Source organism: Felis catus, chromosome B4, assembly GCF_018350175.1.
Source record: "Felis catus isolate Fca126 chromosome B4, F.catus_Fca126_mat1.0, whole genome shotgun sequence".
NCBI lineage: Eukaryota > Metazoa > Chordata > Mammalia > Carnivora > Felidae > Felis > Felis catus.
In genome coordinates, this window is record NC_058374.1 from 39,203,414 (window position 1) to 39,228,527 (window position 25,114).

At 42.8% G+C, this 25,114-nt stretch overlaps 1 protein-coding gene and 1 long non-coding RNA gene across 5 annotated transcripts in view; one reads left to right on the forward strand and one right to left on the reverse strand.

The window, feature by feature from the left end:
• PARP11 (poly(ADP-ribose) polymerase family member 11) overlaps positions 1-22,843 on the reverse strand; it is a 66,591-nt gene extending 43,748 nt beyond the window's left edge. For 2 of the 4 annotated variants that reach the window (XM_023256688.2, XM_006933421.4), the window contains exon 1: positions 1,010-1,221. Coding sequence is in view for 1 of the 4 variants with exons in the window: in XM_023256687.2 (XP_023112455.1) it covers positions 1,010-1,027 (18 nt within the window). In the remaining 3 variants the exon portion in view is untranslated. Of the gene's footprint in view, positions 1-1,009; positions 1,222-22,659 lie in introns of those variants that run through there. The other 2 variants (XM_023256689.2, XM_023256687.2) reach the window with 2 other exon arrangements.
• On the forward strand, positions 1,279-15,624 carry LOC102902272. The gene is made up of 3 exons (XR_440699.4): positions 1,279-1,455; positions 5,463-5,732; positions 14,432-15,624. It is a non-coding gene; the product is annotated as an uncharacterized LOC102902272 (long non-coding RNA).
• Positions 22,844-25,114: the final 2,271 nt, after the last annotated feature.

The following is a 25,114-nucleotide window of genomic DNA, read 5'->3' on the forward strand; positions in this document are numbered from 1 at the left end:
GGACCAAAAGACTAGTTGCTACTGGCCAAAAACTTAAAAAACATAACAGAATTAACTGATAAACTCTCCAACTCATCTGGCAATATATTCCAGAAATGGGAAAAAATAAGTGTTGATTACAGCAAAAGACTTGTTGCAAGTATGTAGACGGGGCTGTAAGTAAATTTGGGCAGTTATCTCAGCATAGGAGGTAGTTTCACACAGTTCAACAATTTGGCAAAATGTGATTCTGCCATTTCCACGGTCAACTCGTACGGCGTATATACTGTACGTCTGCCATGTTACTAGGCGATTTCAACTCTAACAAGAGATTAATGGAATATTCGGCAGATTCCACTCTTTGAGGGCGGCACATTAAATAAATGTATAAAAAGCAAAGCAGACAAAAATACGTGCAGACACAACGCAAATACCGGAGTCAAACAAGAGAGAGAGAGACAAGACTTGCAGTTGAAAAGTCCCGGGTCATCAGTTCTGGCCACTGAAAAAAAAAAAAATCTAAGAACTTCCCCATCTAGAGACTTAGAACATACACTCAGTCCCCCAAGTTTGAAATGACTGTCCACCAAGAAGGGAAAAGGAGTACTGATGGTTCCTCTTAGGCCCATTCAAGACACGGGGGGTCGAATCCCCCTCGCTTTGGACGGATGGGACTGGCAGGTACACCTGAGGCAAAGGAAGAGTAACAGGTCCAAAGCCCCGTAACTCCGATCAGGAAGCAAAACACAAAGTTTAAAAAGACAGTGAAGGGCGGAAGGCAGAGAAACCGCAGCAAGTCAAATAAATAACTGTAACAGAAAGAAATAATGCGTTGGGGATCCCACGGAATCATCTCTACCGCTCAAAAGGCCAGAGACTGTAGAACCCACAAGGGCCGGGATCTTCGGGGTCCCGGAACTCAACACCCAGCCTGAAGCAGGTGAGGGGGAGCAGTTCCCGGGAACCCCCTCCCTCCCCTCTCGCCTCAACCCCGCCCATTGGGTCCGCCCCGTCCCGCCCGGCTACTCACCGGATTCGCTTCCCACATAACGGTGGCGAAATCGAGCGGAGAGAGCCTGGGGGAAGGGGCTAGCCGCGGGACCGGGGTGTTGGGTTTTTTCCGAGGGTTCCCGGGAGCGAAGGGATGGAGAGGCAACCTTTATGTAGGCCTTCCTTCTACCCCGCCCTGTCACAAGCCAGCGTCTTCGGACCACCGACCCTCCCGACTTCCGCCCGAACCGGCCAACCAGCGCTGGCCCCGCCCCGCCTCCGGAAGCTCGTCCCGCCCCAGCCGCTCCCTTCCGGGCCGGTGGGCGGATCGCGGTGGGCGGATCGCGGTGGGCGGGGCTTGCGAGTAAGAGGAGTGTAAGGGAATTTAAAGGGCTTCTCCTCCAACCACCTTTCTGGTGCTGAGTCCCCACGGCAACATCTCCTCCCCGAATGATCCTCAAGCAGCGGATGGTTGTGTTTCCAACGGTATTTATTGATCACTACGTAGTGAGTGTCGTGTCAGAGTGCCAAGAATCAGACAGGCCTGAGAATTAATCCCAGAGTGGCCAGTGGCTTTTGGGACAAACTTCAGTCTCTCAAGTTCCTCCTCTTCAGAATGGAGACAGTAATAGTACCCGCCTGAAGGTGTAGTGAGATCATTTAAAACACCAACCACAGTATTTGACATGCAGTAAGAGCTCCCAGACAGCTCGCTAGGCTCTGGCATGCTAGACTGACCCGTAGGCAGCCCATGCCCTCGCAGAGCTTAGAGTCTTGAGGAAGAAAGGAAAAGTTAATTTAGGTAAATAAAAAGGTACAGTATGGTTTATAGGTAGTATGGCAAGCACAGGGTTCTATGAGAGCCGCTTACCTAGGACAGAGTGTCTACTTTCCTTCTTCCTGCCTACGGAGTTTAAGCTAAGACCTAAAGGACACACTATTGAACTTACCTGGATAAAGAACCCTAAGAGATGGGGAGAATCTTCTGGGCAAAGAAATAGAATCTACCCAGGAGAAAGGAAAAAGAAACCGTTTGTTTATATTATCCTTCCGGGCTTTTCTACATAGCTCTACACATTAAAAAAAAAAAAAAAAAAATTTTTTTTTTTTTTTTGATCAAGGAATACCTATAGATTTAGAACCTGGTTCTTTCACTTAATATCATATGGATAGCCTTCACTCCAATGCATTTAAGCCTATTTCATCATTTTGAAGGAGACCCATGGCATTCCGCGGTTTGTATGTATATCTTACACACACACATTTGAAGTAATTCATTTGTGTTAAATATTTAAGTTGTTTTCAATTTTTGCTATTCTAAAAAGTGCAGCAATAAACATTCTTATACATTTGTCCACTTACCTCCTTGGATTAGTTCTCATAAATGGAATTGTTCAATAAGAGATTATAGAGATTATAATCTAAATAAGAGATTATAGAAATTTTGGTACATATTGCCAAATCACACTCAAGAATAGTGTCTAGGGGCGCCTGGGTGGCGCAGTCGGTTAAGCGTCCGACTTCAGCCAGGTCACGATCTCTCGGTCTGTGAGTTCGAGCCCCGCGTCGGGCTCTGGGCTGATGGCTCCGAGCCTGGAGCCTGTTTCCGATTCTGTGTCTCCCTCTCTCTCTGCCCCTCCCCCGTTCATGCTCTGTCTCTCTCTGTCCCAAAAATAAATAAACGTTGAAAAAAAAATTTAAAAAAAAAAAAAAAAAGAATAGTGTCTAAATTTGAAATCTCTAATTTTTTCTTATAAATGGATTCAGATAGATATCTTCACCTTATTTTTTCCACTTTACTTTTTACAAAATAGTTAACCAGTTGCCCCAATATCACCTATTGAATAACCCATTTTTTCCCCAATGCTTTGAAGTGGCACGTTAATTACAAACTAAATGTGTGGGAGGGAGGCATATCTGTTTCTGAACATTCTTGTCTATTTTATTATCTGTGTATTACCCTGCCATGTCACACTTATAATCGTTGTAGCTTTGTAACATATTTGCTGTTTCATAAAGCAAGTTCTCTCCTAATTCCCTTCTTTTTCAAAATTTTCAAAATCGTGAGTCTTCCCATTCAGGAATACATCTCTTCATGTATTTAGTTATTTTATATTTCAAATACATACATATTTTTTCACAAAGATATGCACAATTTTTGTGAATTTTGTTCCAAGATACTTTATAATTTTTTTGGTGTCATTGCAAATGAGACATTTTTCATTACTGTAAGTTAGGGAAACTATTGATTTTTGTCTATTTAACATGTAACCCTACACACTGAAAATGTCTTATTAGTTCTAATAGTTTGTAAGCTGATCTCTCTGAATTTTTATGTCAACAATCATTTTACCTGCAAATAATGCAGTTTTTTCTCTTACTATTGCATTGGCCAAAACCTCAGAAAACTTTTGAGGAACACATGACAAGAGAATGAACATTCAGTCTACAATGCAGTAAAACAAGCATTTGTCTCTGGTTCGTTCTTGATATCCTTTAAATACACTGTCACCTTAGGGTGCCTAGCTGGCTCAGTCGGTAGAGCATGCAACTCTTGATCTTGGGGTTGTGTGTTTGAGCCCCACGTTGGGTATAGAGATTACTTAAAGATAAAATCTTAAAATATACTGTCATCTCTCAATTTTTTTTTCTTTATTTGTTTTCAGAGTGCGAGTGGGGGAGGAACAGAGGGAGAGGGAGACACAGAATCTGAAGCAGGCTGCAGGTTCTGAGCTGTCAGCACAGAGCCTAACGTGGGGCTCAAACCCACGAACCGCAAGATCATGACCCCAGCCGATGTTGGATGCTCAACTGACTGAGCTACCCAGGCGCCCCTAAAAATACAGTCATCTTTAAAGAAACTTCCTTCTAATCCTCGTGTCCTACAAGGTTTTAGGTAGGAAAGGAGGTTAAATTTTATGAACTGTCTTTAAGCTCTATTACTATGTTCACTTTTTACTCTGACTTGTTAATATAACTGTACTAGATTTCCTAATGTCCAGCCCACCCTTACATACTTGAAATAAACACTCCCTTTAGTGCGTTCACTACTCTTTGAATACACTACTGGATTCCATTATTTAGGATTAAAATTTATTTATAATTAATGAAATTGGCCCATTGTTACTAGTGTTTTTTGTGTTCGTGTTCAACAATTTTTATTAAGTGAATACTATTTAGCTCTTTTTCAAAGATGGGGATTTTTATAAAGCAAGTTAGGACCATGTCCTCCACCCTTGTGGGGCTGGGACTATACTTCATTTCCTTGAAGTCTTAGAGTTGCCAGTGGTGGTGATCAAAGAATGGAATGGAAAGAACACAACTGGTTTGAATATATATCAGTTTTTAAAATATAAACTGCTATATCTCAAAGCAATATGAAGAGAACATATTTCATAAATTGAAAATATCTGTGCAAAGTTTAGTATTAAACTTTTTTCCTATCATTCTTGGTTTATGACCACTGAGAGAACAAGAGTGGGAAGGGACCTTAATGACCATTTAGTCCTGGGGTCGCAAACTGATAGCTAATGAGCTTTAGCACACACAGAGTATCTAAGTTTAGGGGGTAAGTTACTGCCATTTTAAAACTAGGAAACTTCACATTCAATACTGTGACTCTGGCTTCGCTTAGACTCGGTATTCTCATATGCCAACAACTGGCTAAAGTCTTGCTGATCCCGTCCCACTAGGAATGGCCTCTCAGCTTTACCTGACTTACCAGGCCAATATCTCTCATCCTTAAATTACCTACTTGGGCCATCTAGGTATTTGAAATTGTACTAATAAGGCACCTCTTATTGGGCTAAGGAAATGCAATGGATCTGGGACTTTCTAAAATATCCTCATAGGAAACAACTTGACTATACTTTTCTATACCTCTCAAGGACGGGCCTCATCACTGGGGCCCAGCCTCTCAGTCTTTCAATAGATTACTCTCTGCATGTAATGCTTGAAATGTCTCCTGTCACACAAGGTCTGGCACTGGGAATGTTTCCCTCTACGTTATGGCTCTGGGCAATGTGCCACGGCAGTAGAAACTATGCTTACTGCCCATGGTCACTGGCTTTCTCAGGAAGACCAAACAAACGGAAGACAGTTTACTTTATCTTACATGTTTTCTATATGTGTTCTGGGTGGAAGCGTCTAGAGCCATGCTAACCCCAGCCCAAGGATACTGAGTGCTCACAGCCCCCCTTCCACCTGCTTGACTGTATTAGATCTTTGAATACCAGGAGAGGAGGGAGGAAATGCCTGAGGGGAAAGGAAAGAGGAGAAGAAAAGGAGCAGTGGAGACCTGTCACTGGAAAGCATGAAAATGATCAGAAAACCATTAGTTGAGTGGCAAGGGAAAGTGGTGAAAACCAAATGTCACATAAAGACAGTAGAGGGAGAAAAGAGAACCAGTAAGTGGTGAGATGCAAGATATAGCATCACTTATAATTTTAATGTAACTTTCATAATTGTTCTTATTTTTAAATCTTCATTTACAGCCAGAAATAGGGGAGTGCTCAAAATGCACATGGAAGACAGGCTGGATTTGACAGAAAGGAGGAGTCGGAGACCGGAAGAAGGCGCAAAAGGAACGCCGAGGGGCCACAAGAGGGTACCCGGAGTAAGGGAGAAAAAGCAGCATTTGTGCCCATCAGCCTTGAACATAAAGACCCAGCCTCAGCCTGAAAAAGAGCCAACAATGAGGCAGCCCCAGAATCAGCCCTGCTGTTGAAGTCTGACGCATTAACAACCCCGACAGGAATTAAGAGGTGAAACAAGCAGATGAAACATTTGCTGAAGCCGAGATAAGCATTCCTGGGAAGGAATTTTTCAAAAAATCAAAATGAATCCCGTAAATCTTCCTAATTAGGAAACATGACCAGAAATTAAATTCAACTGAAAAAAAAAATGAAGTGCTAAATAACTCCCCCACTAAATGGCAAGGCTCTATTGAAAATACCACTGATTATTAGTTTTAGCTGCTCAGGGAAATTATCTGGGCACAATGCTGGGCATCAACATGCAGCTCACAGCAGCAGTCAAAAGCAGCAGCTGAGATGTGTGGCCATCCTAATTAGAGGATGGAGATTCTGAAAAGGCTCTGGGGCTGTGACATTCCTGGCTGGGGCTTTCCTTCCAGGAATGCCACATTAGGGTTTTGGTCATCACATTGTCAAGAAGGACTTAATAGGACTGATCCGGAAAGGGACAACAGAAATGACTTAGAAAAGAGTGTGAGAAGCTTTGAGGTTAAAAGCAGAAAGCAGGAAAACACTTCCATAAGAAATAATTTTTAAAACTAGGAGACAGGGAGGCAAGCAAAAGCTTTGGGTGATGGAAAGAGTGGCCGGAGGGTGTCCTGCCTGCATTAGGTCATTCCAGGCATGTGGTGCTTTCTCTTGTTCCTAATGAGCACGTCCAGGAAGGTCAAGAAATTAGAACAAATTATCTGATATGAATTACTCTTCAGTTCTTCATTTGACAAATATTTACCAACCACCCTCCATGTTCTAGGCACTGTCTCTAGCTTTTTAGGATGGATCAGTGAACAAAATAGAGAAAAATCCCTGTCCTTGTGGAATTTACATGCTGGGGGGGCAGGCACAACATTGTGCAGTATGTTATAGGGTGATGAGGACTACAGAAAAAAAACAAACAAGGTAAGGATATTGAGAGTAATCAGGATGGTCCTCATTGAGAAGGTAACATTTGAGGAAAAGTCTGGAAGAGGTAAGGGAGCAAGTGTGATGTATATTTGGGCAAAAAGTATTCCATACAGAGGGAACAGTTGGTGCAAATTTCCTAAGAGTGTGAGTGTGTCTGAGTGTGCATGTTTGGAGAGCAGGTAGCAGATAAGATGTGCAGATTGAACTGGGCCTGGTATAACAATTAGCAAATACACGGCACAAAGTATGTGTTTGACCCTGTTATAAGCTCTTTCTATATACCAACAAATATAATTCTCATAACAACCCTATAGAGTAAGTGCCCTTATTACCCCCTTTTACATGTAAGGGTAGTGAGGCTCAGAGAGATTAATTACCTTGGCCCAAGACCAAAGATTCAAACCTAGGTGGCTGGCTACGGAGCCTGTGCCCCTAATTACTACTCTATGCCAGTTTTCAATGTGGTTTCAACCCATCTACTTCTGACACCAGACCTGATTACCCAATTGCAATTGGAATTCAAGTACTCCCCCAAGATAAATTTATGTTCTTCTTTATAAAAGGCAGTGTTACTTGTTGCCTTACTGCCTACATCCCTTTCCCTGACCCTTTGCACCCTTCGCCCACCAACTTGAGGACTGCTCTTTTCTGCAAGTTCACCATGAAGTCCATTGCATTCGTCCAGCAAATCAAGTACGTGTCTGTGGATAGAGCTTTGATTCAGTGTGGGAGGGGGAGTTGGTGAGCAATAGAGGGGGCTTCTGTAGATTAATAATGACCTATAGATCACTAGGAGGCAGGACAGAGCATACACTGCATTTAAAAACTAGATATGTATTGTCTTTCCTTCCACTTTAAAAGGCACCGTGTGGAGGAGGTGTGTTTGTAATACACTGACCACTGGCTGTTCTCATGCTTTCTTCCCGTTCTCTCAAGATAGAGTGCCTTTATACTAAAAACCATTGAATTATGCACTTTAAATAAAGGAATTGTACAGTATGTGAATTACAGCTCAAAAAAAGCTGTTAAAACAATTCATTTTTTAAAAATATAGGATCTTTGCTTTCACATCCATGGTTTACCCTCCTCTGGCCTCCTTCACATAGCTTCAGGGAGTCCAGAACCATACTCAGAAAGATGTCCATCAGTCTTAAACCCCAAGCACTCCACCCAAAGTTACAACTTTGTTTTGACTTTCATGCTTACAGCATTATGCCAAGGAATAAATGACTTTCCCATTATACCTTCGGTACCAATTTTCCTTATTAGAAAACAATAATTCTAACATTTGCATGTTGAGACAAGCACATATCTATTATGCAATACAAGGTACTATTCGCATACATGAGAAGGCAATATTCACATACTGTTAGAAGCAGCTTCTTGCTTGTGGCTGACTGTTTCCAGCTGAGGGTTAGGGGGCACGTGTTCCCTGCCTTTATGGGAGAGAAGCTTGAGATGACATGTTAAAGTCTAGAACAGTCAGGAGACTCAGAGGCTGATCCAAGCTCTGGTCCTAACTAGCTGGGTGATGTTGCCCAAGTCACATCCCCTTTAGGGGCCTCAATTTCACATCTAAAAGATGAGATCATTGGACCAGGTGATCTTCAATGTTGCTGCCAGATCTCACAGTCCATGATTTGGTGTCATAATGAGACAGATCAGATGCTGGGCTAAGGTATATCAGCGCCATGATGCCCAGACATCCAGGAAGCAAAAGATAAACTCCCTGCCTTTGAGGAACTTTTAATCTATTGGAGGAAACTAAAAAGAGAATTACATGTAAGACTTGTAAAAGATATCAAGTAAATACACAAGCCATCCAAAGAATGCAAGGACAGGAATCAGCTAAGAATCAGTTCTCCTGTCCAGATCATTTTGCTTTGACTCACCTGTGCAACTAAAGAAACAAGGAGGCTCTTACTCTGTCAAACCGTGGGCCCTCTGAGACAGGTACCCCTGATACAAAGGCACTCCTTATAGACCTTGTGGATGGATTCAAATCACAGAATAAGAAACTTTCAGAGGAGAAAATGAACCCTAGCAAACATGTAATCCAAATCCCTCCATCAACATTTAACATTTGTCGATGATGCTCTCTCATGTTTACATTCTTACTTGATAGGATACTCTTAACATTATCCATGATCCTGAATAATTCTAAAACTGGAATAGGAATGTCTATAATATCCTTCCCTTCAAAGTCCAGTGGGTGAAATGTGGAATGGCTTTAAGACAAGGCTGATCATTACCACAGAACTGAACAAGATTTGCCTGGGAATCACTTCTCAAAAATCACTGCCCTGAAGAAAGTTAAGTTCCTCCCCTTTATCGTAGGGCACTTGTACATTTTCCTATGTCATGCTTTCATTTCACATCCATTCCCACTCCCTGAGGCTATTCTAAGCATTTCTGCAGGTCTCCAGTCACATGCCTTTGCATGTCCTCACTTGCCATGACTTCTTAAAAAAAAAAAAGTGAAACTAAAAACAAATAGAAAGGAAATAATCAGCGTGATCTCTACCATTCAATTCGTTCATTTTCATCTGTCCTGGGAGGATATCTTTCAGCCTGGGCTCTCCTGGGTGAATACTTACTCTGGGACTAGACTAAAAATCACTGTCTCTGGGAAGGATCTTGGGGAAGGCCTGCCTAGATGAGACGATGATACAAGCCTGTTAAATATTTGGCCCCTGAGGTATCTTCCACTCCAAATATTTTGGGATGCAGATAGGAATCGTGGTCCCTCAGATTGTCTGAAACAGGGTTTTTACTCCCTGACTGGAAATGTGCTCATTACATCACTAGATGGCGCTGGCACACAGGCAAGAATGGCTGTGATTTAATTAAAAAAAAAAAAGCGAGCACAAACTTTCTAATAAGCCAGAGAATTCCTTTGTTTCTGGGTGGGCAAGATCAGCTTTTTTCAAGCACATTTAAGAATAGCTGTCTGGAGTAGCAATAATCTAATTGTGCTGCTTTACCCCAAATCAACCAAATGGTCAAGACCGAATGAAAGCAGTATAATGTGTATTTAGGAGTAAAGGCATTTATAAAAAACTACAGATCTCTTAACTATGTAGTGTCAAAAAGAGATAGGTGGTCAGGAGGCTCAACTGTGCAGTATAATTAAAAGTGAGAAGTTTTACATTCTTGTTCTGATATGGATTGATATGGATGGACCTTTGCCAGTTAAATAATACTGATATAAATTCAGGTAGCTACAAATTCAATTAAGAATTAAAGTAGAAATGTTCCTATTTCCCAACAAATCATATTGTTTGAACATATTTGTATCTGTTTCAGGATTGGTTGATGGACCATTTGATAAGTTATTCACTATTGGAACCATAACCACTAACCAAATTCTGCTAAGATAACATCTAAGTGGAGTCTTAGAATTTTGGATTTGGAAAGGAGCTTACATGACCTCTGTCTTCCTCCCAGCTCCCACACTAACCTCTTCCACATTAACAAGGGCTCACTCCGTCTGTTTAAACTCTTATAGTAACGGCAAACTGGCCACTCTGAGAAACTGCCCATCGTATTTCCAGAGAATTCCAACAGAGAGTCCTTTAGGTTGAACCAAAGCATGGCTCTTTATAACTTCTACCCATAGATTTCCATTCTTCTTTTTAAAGGAATTCTGAGCTTTTTTTCATATGACTTGTTTTTAAATATGTGATGCTTTAGGGGCTCCTGGGTGGCTCAGTCAGTTAAGCAACTGTCTCTTGATTTTGGTTCAGGTCATGATATCATGGTTTGTGAGTTCGAGCCCAAATCAGGCTCTGTGCTCATGTGCAGGGCCTGCTTGGGATTCTCTCTCTCCCTCTCTCTCTGCCCCTCCCCTTCTCTCTCTCTTGCTCTCTCTCTCAAAATAAATAAAAACATGTAAAAAATTTAAAAAATATATGTGATGGTTTAGGACTTCTCAGCACTTTCTTCAACCATGTTTTATATAACATGGTTTCTGAATTGATTTTGGTTGCCTTTTTCTGATTTATCTTAAAACGTGTTCTGATCCCATAGCCAGCAGGACCATTAGCTGCCTTGGTTCAAACACTGTGTTTCTATGAAGAGGACCCACATTTGGTGAATTCTCTTCACCGTTTTCTTTTTGGAGCCTGTGGCCAACTCCTAGGTCACTCCCATGGATGTGGTAGGTCAGACCGGCCCAATCCTTGTATATGAAATTAATTTTTTAAGTTATAATGCATGTGTTCAGCTCTGAGATGTGGCACGGATTTCAGTTTCTGGCTGTGGTCTGTCAAAATTACATAGATTCATTTAATTCAGACTCCAATGCCAGACATAATGGGATTCAAAATTTTGTTCCTCTGCTCATGAACTGTGTCATCTTGGGCTAGTGACTTGATCTCTGAAAATGTCAGTTTCTTCATGTCTAAAATGGAGATCTAATATTACCACCTGCTTCAGAGAGTGGTACAATTTAAGTGTGATAATTTTGTGGAAAAATATTTAACACAGTTCATGCAATATAGCAAGTGTTCGCTAAGTGTTTGCTATTATTATTATTATTATTATTATTATTATTATTAATATTATCCAATCATCCTTCATATCAGCTATCCCTCCTTGTTCATGGCATATGAAAATCTGATAAGCATCTCCTGTAAGACACAGACAAAAATCCTTTCAGAGATGTGTAAAAGAGAGACCTCCGGGGCTCACCGCCGTGGCTTCCCTTCAGGCTGACATATGTACTAATCAGCAGTCTTTAGGTATAATTCTTACACCAGCCGTGGTTGTACCCATTGGCTATCAGCCAGGTCATGTCTCATCCACAAGGTGATTATGATAGATTTCGTCAGATGCCATGCTGAAAGCAAGTATGGTTTTGATGCCTCTTCTTTCTGCCAGTCTAATATCCCTATCCAAAAAGGAATAAATGAAGACATGTTTTGTTTTCTGAGATTTCGGGTTGGCTCTGAGTGATCTCTGCTTTTCTAAAGACTTACAAAGAGTCTACTTAATAATCTGTTCAGTTGATGGGTTAAAGTGGGGAAATTGTGGGTTATTTCCCCCTTCGTTTCTATTATTATAATAATGTTTGTGGAGTAAATAGCTTTTTAAAATTCTGTTCTAGAATTCTGCCAGGGATAATTGTCAAGCTGACTGGCTTATAGTTTTTATAATATGCCCCTTTCCCCCTTTTTGAGAATCGGGACAACTTTGTTCTTCTCTTGTCTGTTAACAGTTCTCCTATTCTCCATGCTTTTTCAAAGATTATTGACAATGGTTCTGGGAGTTCTTTGAGCAACCTGGGATGTGATTTGTCAAAGTCTGGAGATTTGAATTTATTAAGGGGGGTGAAAAGAACACCACACTAGTTTCTAGCTCTGGCTTTGCCCTTTACTAGCTGAGTGAGCGTGGGTACGTTTTGATTTTATTTCAGCTGAAACGTCCCCATCTGTGAAATACGGCATTGGGACCAGATGATGTTGAAGGGCCCTTCAAGGTCTGATGGTCTCTGTTCTATGTCTCAAGTAATCTAACATTTTCTTACTAGCTTTTTTCATTGATCTCGGCTTTCAGTTTCCTCTCAATAAAATTTATTCCACCCTTTTTTTTTTTTAATTTGGAAGATACATTTTGGTTTAGAATCCAAATGTTGTAGTGTGGCACTCAGAGTCCAACATATCTGGCCCCAGCGTTTAATTCTGGCTGTGTCCCCTCCACCCAGGTGCAAGCCTACTATCCATTCAGATGGACCATGCCGTCTTCCAGGTGCACAGGCCCGTCCATCCTTTTGCCAAGGCCACTTCCCTAAGGTGAAATGTGATATGTGATTCCCAGCATCTCTTTCAGTGGGGTTTCACCAGCCCTTTAAAGCCCAGTGCAGTTACCAATCCTCCTGGCCAGTGTTTCCTAACCACCTCCAGGCACAGTGCTCTCCTCTCTCCAAATCTCTGATGCATTCAGTGCAGTTGGTCTGCCACTTGATCACAATAATCCTTGTGGCATTTGGGTGTGGGTGTTGAATTGTGTTGTTATTGATTTGTGTGTCCTGGGCCGCTCCCTTCTTCCCTTTTCCCCTCTTCCTGTTGAGCAGTGTCCAGGGGATACTCCAAAAAGTTTGGTGGGCTATTGAATGAATTCCAAGCCATTGACAGTTTTTCCTAATCAGAACATTTAGGTTTTTGGGATGAGCACTGGGTGTTGTATGGAAACCAATTTGTCAATAAATTTCATATAAAAAAAATAAAAATAAATTAAATTAAAAAAAGAACATTTAGGTAATAATCTAATATGCAGAAATTTCTTTTTTATCTTAGGAGTCATAGGAAGTAAGCCCACATAGCTCAATACTAGAACACATTTCATTTTAAGGCAAGAAAAGGATTTTAGTACACAATTGATAACAAAGCCCAAACTAGCTCACTTTCCTCCCTATGCTATGAAATTTGAGAAAAGTTGTTGAATGGACAACTAATTGCTTCAGGATCAATTTGCATCATTGGTGCCCATCCTATTCTAATCCAACCCTTCTTCTATTGGCCAACAGCCTAACACATTTATATTTCACCAAATAAATGGTATAGTTACATTTCTTAACAATGGAGAAACTACTGTTGTGTGTCCTACATAACATCAAGTGCATCCCAGGGAGAACTGGCTTCTCCCCTCAATGTTTGTGAAATAGTTCTTGATAGTAAATTATAAATTGTCATGAGTAATCTTAACAGAACACTTCAGAATCACACCACTGTCATAAAAATACAGCTGACCCTTGAACAGTTTGGGAGTTAGGGGCACCAACCTCCTGCACAAGAAAAAATCCATGTATGACTTTTGGCTCCTCCAAGACTCAGCTACTCATCCCTTCATGTGGACCGGAAGCCATACCCATAACACAGTCGATTTACACGTATTTTGTGTGTTATATGTTATATGTAATGTGTATATACACATATGTAATATGTCATATTACATGCATGTATTCTTACAAAAAAGTAAGCTAGAGAAAAGAAAATGTTAATGAAATCCTAAGAAAGAGAATACATTTACAATATTGTACTGGAAAAAAATCTACATGTATCTGGAGCTGTGCAGTTCAAACCCATGTCGTTCAAGGGTCAACTTGTCCTGTAGTTGTGGGCAAGCCTTGGAATGAGTTTGTGACAGAGGAAAAATAAATTCTTTCCAAAAATGAGCTGCTCCCAAAGCATGTCAGAAACAGAGCTGAGAAGAGAAGTCATTCTTATGTTCAACACACACTGAACATCCACTTATGTACCAGACCCTACTGGGGACATTGGCGTTAGGCACGAGGAGATAATAGAAAGGATATCTAGATTTTGCTCATGAGGAGCTCACCTTCTTGGGGGAGAGAGCACTAAAGAAACAGATAAGGATTGTGTGGTAAGAAAAATGCTATGTCGGTGATTTGTGAATCCACTGGGGCCAGGGGCCTGGGTAGAATGTAGAAGGCAGCAAACATCTTTGTTCCTGTGTAGGACTCCCAACCTCCCGAAACCTCCCCACACACCTGAGAAGAAGCTAAGTTCTCTGGTAGTCACTACCCCTGCCATCTTCCAACACCAGGAACAGTTGGGAACTTGGAGGCTGAACCATGTACTATTATAGTGAGAGCTGCATACTAACAAGCCAGCCTGAGGCTTATAAAGCAGTGTTTGTACAGCTCACTCATTGCCCTGGTTGGGGGTGATAAGCACAAATTTCCCAGGCAAATACAAGTAAAGCCAGTGCTTAGTAAGCTCGTAATAAATGGGAGTGTTTATAACTGTTAAACATAATGATAACACTGGAACTCTTTACAGGAAAGCAAAAGTAAAAGTGTGTGAAGAAACAGCCCAGCCACATGCATTGCTGGACGCATCATCAGCCGTGGGAACATAAACTCCTGCTCGCCAGTAACAGTCATCCAGAAATTACACCACTGAAGCCACATGTCCTTCCCTTAAAGAGCACTGTCAAGAGCACTTGTCACTTCAAATCAAGGAAAGTACTTTCCCTGGCAAATCCCATCCCTGTGAAGCCAACCTTATCTCTCATATGCCTGAACCTCTGACCCCCCCCCCCCCCCAGCCTTCACCGGGTTGCAAATTCCAAGCGGACCCATTGCCTGGACCATGGCTTCCCCACATTTTCTCCTTTTCTCTTCCAGCTTGGTCTCAGATGACTGGGCAGGGCTCTTTCCCCCCACCCCCACCGTACCTCCCCAGAGAGGAGGATGAGATCACTTCTTCCTTCCACCTGAGGAAACGGAGGCCCACGGAGTTTTGCCACTTGTCTCAAGTCACACTTCTAGTAAGGGCCCCAGGGGACCCTGAACAGGAATTGTGACCTGGCCTGTTTTGCAAGCCTCTGAGCTGTCTGCACATCCCGCCCTTCACCAGCAGGGGGCTCCATTGCTGCCTTGTCTTCCCTCTACCCACAGAGGTTCTCGGTATGGAGGAGGAAGGGGGCGGGGGGCTGGTCCAAGCTCCCTGAGAATTGTAGCATCACTGGGGGAGGAGGAAAGGGGACCCGATGGATTTCCCAGAGGACTTCCTCCTACAAGGAAACCCCTCATCACCACAGCCGTGAAAGCGAGGCCGCCATGTGAAAAACTGTTGACCAAAAACCATGGGGGATTGCAGTGGTGTAAAAACACGTTCAGTGGAGCAGATTGGAAATGGGACTCTGGCTCTGCCATTTGCCAGCTCTTGGTCTTGGGCCCATGAATGTCCCCGAGGCTCCCTTTCCTCATCTATAAAATGGCTACAGTAAATACCTACCTCATCAATTTGTTCTGAAGATTCAATCTGGTGATGCGGGTCAAGCACGTGGCCCCATGACTGCGGTTATTTCAAGTACTTGAAATCTGTTTTATTTCGAGAAAATGACTTGCCTTAGGTGGAGAGGTGATTTTTTTTAACTTCATTTTCTGCACTTTAATGTATTTATTAAGTAATGTGTTAATGGGGGCACCCGGTGGCTCAGTCCCTTTCGCCTCCAACTTCAGCTCAGGTCATGATCTCACGGTTCGTGAGTTCGAACCCCACTCAGACTCTGTACTGACCTCTGGGATCCTGGAGCCTGCTTGGGATTCTGTGTTTCCCTCTTGCTCTTTGCCCCTCCCCCACTCGTGCTCTTTCTCAAAAATAAACATAAAAAAAGAAATGTGTTAATGGATTAATAAATAAATGCATGCATCTTTAAAATGTAAGAAAAACACGAGTTCTTTCCAAAGTAAAAATGTTCAGTGTGCTTTAGTCCTAAAGGCTTCATGAGACCTTCTGTAAGAATGTCAAAGAGCAAACTGGAACAGAGGGGTCTGAAGCTGTTTTATTCTACTGTGGCTGAAGTTTTTGGCTCTCAGTGTCAATAAAGGCCTCCACAAGACATAGCTAGGAGGAGGCTTTAGGACCCAAAGCACAATATTTGTCATTCTCCAAAAGTTGTAGGGTCCATCTCTGATGGCGCCATCCCCAAGAATAAACTCCTGGACTTCTCATGTGGAATAGGAGCCTGTTAGAAAAACCCCTCAAAGACACACATTTACAGCCAGACTTAGAGGCCTGTGGGAAAAGTAATTCAGAAAACGAACAAGGAAAGCAACAGAAGACTCGGTATCTACATGTTCTGCCTCCTATCGTCTTCTCCAGGCCATGAAAGACAGATCCCGGGGGATTTTAGGGCACATGTTGCTTTCCCATTTGCTTGTTGTGTACAATCTTACCAGGAGGCTGTGTCCTTCCACCTGCGCCACAGAGTTTCTGGCTATGCTACCAGGACAGCCCAGCCAGAAACAGTCTGAGGACTGTGCAGGCACAACACTCCCTCCGGGGTTCTCTTGCCCTCTCCATGATTCCCTTTCCTCACGTCGACCTGGATATCCCTCAAAGTGTTTTGCTTGGTTTTTAGAGACACTGTATGGTTTCTCATAGAAGTTTCTTCATTTCATGGGAACATTGTTTCAATGTGTAAAACCTTACACCCACCTAGTGTCTCCATTTCTTTTTTTAATTACATCTTAAGCCCCTGAGACTGGGCATCTACCCAACTTCTTCCACTGTTCCCCTGAAAGCCAGCGACCTTCTTCTTCTCAAATCTGGTGACTTTCCTAAGCTACCCTCCCTGCCCCCTTTCTCAGCCCTGGGGTCTCCCTGGGTTTGGTCACCCAGCTAAAGACTCCTTTCTGAAAATACTCTTCATTCCATCCTCTCTGGCATGCTTGGTTATCTTCACTCCCTTGAGCAAGAAAGTAGGTATGAACTCACAAACCAAGCAATGCCTTTTTTCTGTGTTTTCTGCCTTCCCACCCCAACACACACACACACACACACACACACACACACACACACGTGCATGCACAGCTCCCTAAGTGTGGGTGTCCTGCAACACTTACTCCTTGGGCTATGTTCTTCCTTTTTTTGTCTTTCTCAGTGAACTCATCCCGTCTCATGCTTTTTAGCCATCAGCTCAGATGGCAGTGCCCACAGTCTTCATCTCTAATTGTGACTTTCAGAGCTTCTGGGTTGGTGAACACATGGAGATTTCAAGAGAATGGAGTATCTCTATACAGAACAGAAGCTCCATACCCCTTCCCTACACCTTTCCCTATGCATCTCTTCCATCTGAATGGTCATCTGTATCCTTATCATACCTTTTAATGAACTGGTAAATGGAAATATTCTTGGAATAGGAAAAAGAAAACAACAGAGAAACTTTCTGCATGGCAAAAAGGGGTCACTTGGCCATCAAAGACCCAAATATTCTTTTTGCCTTTGGAGCAAGAGGACATTGAGAAGGTGGAACTGTCAGGATTAAAGAAGATTGTGCTGGCATTAGTTCCTAAAGGGTCCCTGGCCTTGGAAGATGAATCTCTGACCTTTATGATGGTGTGGGAGTTGAAGAGAACTGCAGTTATGAGCCTCTATGAGTGGCAGTGTCCAGGATAAATAAATAAACTTAAAAAAGAAAAAAAAGAAGCGTGACAAAGGAGAAATACCTATGGCCATGGCGCCTGAAGTAGACCAGCTAATTGTGACCCTCAGGTCTACTCTGTCTCATGACTTAGAGGATGCCTCCACTTGGTGTCTTCTCAGATTCAGTTAGTGGAGTTAAACACATCTATCCCTTACCAACCTCTTCATGAGTATTTCGGTCTGGCTTTCTAACTTCTCCCTGTCCTACACATTTTCAACTTGGTGGTGAGACCAGCTATAGCTACACGTTTTTGTCACCCCATGTACCAACATATCTGTATTACAACTTTATTTTTCTCTTTTAAAATTTTTATCTTACTTATTTTTGAGACAGAGAGAGAGAGAGAGAGCACTTGTGCGTGTGAGTGAGGGAGGGGCAGAGAGAGAGAGAGAGAGAGAGAGAGAGAGAGAGAGAGAGAGAATCCCAAGCAGGCTCCGTGCTGTCAGCATGGAACCCGATGTGGGGCTTGATCTCACATCCCTGAGATCATGACCTGAGCCAAAATCAAGAGTCAGATGCTTAACTAAGTCACCCAGACACCCCTGTATCTCACCTTTATACCACTGCTATGGATGAGCTGGCCCTGGTCCTTGCAAAGGCCACTTTCTCCATGCACACACCAGATCCCATCCTGCAAATTTACTCAGACATTTTCCTAGCAATTCTCCCCTCTGTTCTGGAGAATCACTTCTCTGCTCTCTACTGGATCTGTCCCATGAGCATTCAGACATGGCTCTATCTTAAACACACACACACACACACACACACACACACACACACACACACAGGAAACCTCCCCAACCCCACTTCCTCCTCCAGCTGCCATCCCGTTTCTCTTCTTTACACAGCAAAACTCCTTTCAGTAGTTGTTTATACTCATAGTCTCCAATCTTTCTTCTCCCATATTCTCTGTTGAACTCGGTCTCATTAGGATTTCACAGCATCCTACCCTCCCATGCCCTCCCACGCATGCCATCACTGCCAAGACCGTTCCTATGAAAATCACCAATAATTGCCTCACCATTGCAGTCTGTGGTCATCCCAAGTAATCACTGTGCCTGACCCCTTGGCAGCATTTGGCCGAGTTGATCACTCCATCCTTCTTTAATACACTCTCTTCACTTGGCTTCTGGGAAGCCACCCTCTTCGGATTTTCCTTCTTCCTTCCTGGATACAGCTTTCCAGGCTCCTTTGTTGATTCCACCTTATTCCCCACTTCTTACTGTTTGAATGTCCAGGACCCAGTCCCTAGACCTCTTTCTAATTACTCTCTCTCCCTGAGTGACCTCATCTAGTCCATGGTTTTAAATATTATCAATATGCCTATGATGCCTGCATTTGGAATTGCATGTACATGTATCCAATTGCCCATTCACAATCTCTATTTGGATGTATAAGAGGCATCTGAAGGCATCCAAAACTGAACTCTGGTCTTGATGCCAAAACTTGGTCTTCTCACAACCTTCTCCATCTTAGTCAATGGCATTCTTCTGGTTGCTGGGGCTTAAAATCTTAGAATCCAATCTCCTTCCTCCCCCCACCCCCTGCTCCCTCTCTCTTCTCTCATATTCTATGGTGATCCTTCTGCAAATCCTGTTCTTTTTACCTTCAACGTAATGTGCATAATACAACTGCAACCCACCACTTCCAAGGTACTTCCTTAGTCCAGTCACCATGTCCATGGCCTCCTAACTCCCTGCTTGTGCCTGGTTGCCTACATGCTATTCTCAACAGAGCTCTCAGAGCAATCCCGTGTAGCCCGAGTTTGTCACTTCCCTGCCTCCCACGATGACCTGAACAAAGATCAAAGTGTCTACAGTGGTCTGCGAGTCCCTCCATGGTCTGAAGCCCTGTTGCCTGTTGTGCCCCGTTTCTAAATTCTCTCCCCCTTGCCTTCTCCACTCTACCTATGCTGGCCTCTGCTCTATCTCAAACATGCTGGGTGTGGCCCCACCTCTGGATCTGCCCTTGCTCTTTCCTCTACCCCAATACTCTTCTCCAAATATCTATATGATTTGCTTCCTTACTTCTTCAGGTTTGTATTCCAATTTCATCTCCTGCTGAAGATGTCCCACTTACTCTATTTAAATAGCCCTCTTCCAGTCTCAAAGCTCCCTAACTCCCTTACCCTGCTTGGATTTTTCCACAGCCTTATCACCAACTGTCATTATGTATATTTACTTGTTTTTCTTTTTCTTTTAATAGCCTACCTTTCCCTTTTAAAACGTAAGCTCCGTGAGGGCAGGGATTTTTGTCTGTCTTGTTAACTTCTGAACCCTCATTGACTAAAATGTGGACACATAGTAAATATGTGTCAAGTACCTGAATGAGTGAATGGATTTCTCCCTTGAAGATGATTTTCAGGGGTGCCTCGGTGGCTAGTCAATTGAGTGTCTGACTCTTGATTTCAGCTCAGGTCATGATCCCAGGGTCATGGGATCAAGTCCTGTGCTGGGCATGGAGCCTGCTTAAGTTTCTCTCTCCCCACACCCCCACCCCCGCCGCTCCTTCTCCTCTCCCATGCTTGCTGTCTCTCTCCCTCTAAAATAATTTTTTTAAAGATGATTTTCAGATTTCCTCCTATATTCTCCATTTTAGCTACCAGCCCTAGTTTAGAACTTATTTTCTCAAGTCTGTATTACTATAATATCCTATGCCCTGGTGTCCTTTAGTAACAGAACCAAGACAGGTTTCCTGATTCTCAGCCTAGGTTACCTCCACTGCCTGGTCATTCCAGCCTCTAAATATTTTTAATGTTCTGTTAGTAGTGCCCATCTATGATGGCATGCTTAGCCAGAAACTCATGGAGAACATAAGCTTTGATTATGCTTGAGAACCCTGTTTAAGCAGTCATAGGAACAAGCTTTTGCCCCCATTCTTAGAGGTTCTAACGTCTTAAATTATATTCTTGTCAGACTTTGTGGTTAAAAAACCACAGCACAGAGGGGCGCCTGGGTGGCGCAGTCGGTTAAGCGTCCGACTTCAGCCAGGTCACGATCTCGCGGTCCGTGAGTTCGAGCCCCGCGTCAGGCTCTGGGCTGATGGCTCAGAGCCTGGAGCCTGTTTCCAATTCTGTGTCTCCCTCTCTCTCTGCCCCTCCCCCGTTCATGCTCTGTCTCTCTCTGTCCCAAAAATAAATTAAAAAAAAAAAAAAAACCACAGCACAGAAAGTGAGTACATTATTGGGAATGGAGGAGCTTGGACAAGCTGAGTAACATAAGTACATTCTTTTCGGAACCCCTGGAGTTTCTGGGAGCCCCTCTTCCAGGAGAATAACAAGGCTGAATTGAGTGTAAGAGACATATCTGTGATTTTCATAAACTTTGCTCCCTCCTTTTCCATGTGGCAGAAGGCTTTCTCTCTGAAACCAGGAAAAACAATGGAGCCACAGCATGGCCCTGGGCTTTGCAAACCCAAATACCTAACAGGACCAAGTAGAGAATGTAAATGAGGAAAGAAGTACAGATCATGAAGACCTGGGGAGGGCATGATCTCCCTAAAGGGATCACCGCTCTTCAACTTGGCCAGTGGTTGGCGGGGGGAAAATGTGGGTCCACAAATTTTCAAAAGAAGCTGGAAATCTGGAATTTGATGATGGAAAATCTCCTAAATTGTAAATGTTGACAATATATTCAATTTTTTTTAAATGCCATATGGTTCACAAAACACATCTCTGGGCTAAATTGGTCCTGTGAGCTGCTTTCCCTACAACCTATCATACAGGAAAAAGAGAATAAGCAGTAGGGTCATACAGATTGAGTTAGACTCTTGGCTCGATCTATTAGATCACAGACAATGTTATTTCAAGTTACTTAAACCAAGCTTCATGTTTTCCATCTTCAAATTCAGGACAGTGCTTACAAGAGTGATATACAAATTAAATGAAATAGTGTTGTTGGCACTCAATGTTAATTTCCCTTCTTTCTTATTCTCTGCCCTCTCCCCTCTTTCGCGTTGCACAATAAACTGGAAAGAACAGCTCCTCCACATTCTTATTTGAAGCAAGTTAAGCAACATTTTTTATCATTTGTCATACATTTTTCTGGGCAAATTGAACATGATGAGCCTAAAAGTCCACCAGTTGTTTACCAGACCTCATTTGCATCTGTGATAGGAAGCAAACCTGAAGAGGAACTTTTTGGTTGTTACTCTGTTTCGTTTTATTTTATTGTGTTTTATTTTTAAAGGACAGGAGGACAGAGGATGTATTAAAGAAACATTTTCCACCAAATTAAATCAAATTCAGAAAACACGATGTCCAGCCGCAAAGGGGACCCTGGCACAGCCAGAAGAGAAAACTCCACAGCACTCCTTAGGTTTTCAAAGAGCCTTTACAAAAGTGGGAGGGAGGGGCACAGAATCAGAGCAGAAAAGCAGAGTGTCACTTGCTTGTAGCCACCACGTTAGCAAGTCAGGGGCTCAGAAGGAGCTGAGACTTGCAAAAAGTGCTCAGGAACAGCAGAAAGGGCTTTATGCAAATATGTTCTGCTCAGGAAGACTAGGGAAGGACAGGTCCAGTGCTTAGGGCAGAGGATGTAATGCTAGCAGGTGAGAGATACGAAGCAGAGTTACTCAACTCCTACTTAGCTTCCATCCTCTCTATCTCCAAGAAGGATCTTTAAGCTGGAAAGAGTATAAACATGGTGAAGAGGAAATTGCAGCCCTAGGTGCGAAGCTCCTTAGAAAATAAATACCTGGCCTCTCTAAATAAGCTCAGGTCTCCAGGCCCTGACAAATTACATGCCTGGGGACTGAAACAGCTTGTAGATTTAATCACAGAACCATTGTCAGTAATCTTTCAGGAATCTCTGGAGGGATGCCAAAGAAATAGTGATGGGCAACTGTCCTAGTTGTCAAAAGGGAGACTACGTAGGTTCGGGAAAGTTTGCACTGTTCAGTTTAATTTTGATCCCAGCAAACCCTAACCTGGGTTATTAAAGAGTGAGATTATAATCACATCAAAAAGGAAGTGGTATTCTCAAGAAGCCAGTACAAATTCATGCAGAATACACCACATCATACTGACATCATTTCATATTTTTTACATTTTTTTTGAAAGGTTACCAAAACTCACCGGATTGTTCCAGAGGGAGCGAATCTTTCAGCAGGGCTTTTGACAAAGTTTCTCATGGTAAGATGAATAGATAAGGACCAGATGCTTTCCAGTTGAGTGAAGGTACAACCAGGCAAACCACGGCATCCAGAAAGCATTGCACGATTGAGCGAAGTCACCCAAGGAGAGGTAGATACAACAAGATGCCTCTGGTCCCTGTTTGGGACCGGTTCCGTTGAAAATCTTTCAGTGACATGCACTATATGCCAACATGTAAATATGGGCTGACACAAAATGAAATATAAATAATATGCTGCATGACAGAAACAGGATATGGTCTGCCTGAACAAGGAGCCAAAACAAACACAGTGGAATTTAATGGGGGGAGGGGGAGGGGAATGAAAGTTTTTCATTTTGATTTAAAGAAAACAACAACTCAGTTATCAAAACTGTTGACAATAATGTAAAGAAGTCTTGAGGACTTGAGCTCAAAAAGCTCAACATAAGCCAAAAGTTCTGACATGGCTACAAAAGACTAATGTTCATCAGGCAACAGAGAGGGAAGCATAGGGTGCCCCCCTGCCCCCCCCCCCAGTCATGAGCATGCCATTGGGCCACTTCCCTAAGGGTCTCAGGGTTTGCCCTAGGCACTGGGTTTCTCCTTCATATTAAGCTTTGTGGGCCTTTGTCATTTTTTTTTTTTAGTTATAAAATCAAAATATAATCATTAGAAACTTAGAAATGTAGAGAGGTAAAAAAAGAACATGAAAGCAATCTATTTCTCTCATCAGTTGAGGATCACTACTGATTTCATTTTGGTATGCATCCTTCAGATCTTTTTTAGTGTAAGAAGGAGGCAAAGGGGAGAAAGTTTTAAAAAGGGGAAAACATACGGGCACCAGCGTGGCTCAGGCGGTTCAGTGTTCTACTGTTGATTTCGGCTCAAGTCATGATCTCATGGTTTGTGAGTTCGAGCCCCATATCAGCCTCTGAGCTGACAGCATGGAGCCTGCTTGGGATTCTCTCTTTCCCTCTGCCCCTTCCCCCAGGATTGCATTCTCCCTCCCCCTCCCCGGCCCCCACCTCTCTCTCTCTCCCAAAATAAATAAAACTGTGGCTTATGTAGTTTTATATGGTTTTAAAAAGTAACATCGTATCCTGAATTATCTCCCCAACTCATTATATATCCTTTAAAAACACAGCTTTAGTAGTTACACATTCTATTATCATATGGATATGCCTTAATCTGTTTACATTGACTCGTTTAGGTTGTTTACATTGTTTACATTGACTCATTTAAGCTGTTTCTTTTTAGAGATGCGGCAGGGAGGTGACACCAGATTTTAAAGGGGATACCGACAAAGCAGTGAGCAACTCAGGGTGGGCAGCAAATTAAGAGAAGGCTCTTGGAAACCTTGTCATGAGAGGGGCAGTTAGAAAATGAGAATGTTTGTCTCAGGGAAGGGCGAACTGAGAGAACCCTGAAAGTTGTCTTCAAATCCTTGAAGAGCTGTCACAGGGGAGAGGGAGAGAATTAGTGCTGTGTTGCTCCAGAGGTTGAATGAAGAGACTGGAAGGAGGTTGGGGGGAGTCTGATCACAGCTCTATCTATCACAATTCCCGCTGCCGACCAATGGCCACCATGGGAAATGCTCAAGCTGAGGCAGGATGGCCACCCGGGGCAGGAATTTGTGGACCGGATTCCTCCATGGCGTGGGAGGCAGAAATAATAACCTCAAAGATTTCTTCCAACTGGAAGGTTTGGTGTTGCTTTCTAAGTAACAAAACTGCCCTTCGGTGACCTTGCTTGCATGAAGAATTTATGGCAGGTAAGGAGGACAGAAGTCGATGTCATTAATTTTACTGCCAGGGTGAGCACTGTAGCTCAGAGATACAATATACATCTTTGTGCTCTGTATTGGTTCTCATCTAGATAGCAGTTTACAGTCAACAATGCGTTTTTCATATACACCTTGTAATTTCATTCTTGTAACAGCTTTGAGAAGTAGGTGTTATCATTCTCCCACATTTAAAAACGAGAAAATTGAGGCCTGAAGTGCTCAAGTGACACAGCCCAATCCTCCAGCTCCTGTTCCCTGGCACTTTCCACGATAAGATGTCACTCCTCTGGTGTGAGTCCCTGGGCGGTCTTTTATGGGCTCCCATAGGAGGGTCTTTTGTCCTTCACACCGAGTGTATTTCATAGCTAGGCTGCTAGATTTTAAAAACCCATTCGGGTAAGATTATATGTTATTTTCCTTTTTCCATGCCATCCTCCTGTTACTCAACGATGTCTCTAGAATGCAGATCCGACCATGTCAGCCCCCTGTTTAGATTTCTTTAGTTTCCCGTTGTCTCCCACAGTGACTCCTAACCCAGTTGGGAGGGGACATTTTGGAATCTTAGCAGGAAATGAAGCATGGTTCAAAGCATCAGACATTATTTGAAAAGAAAAATTAAAGCTCTTGGCTCATAA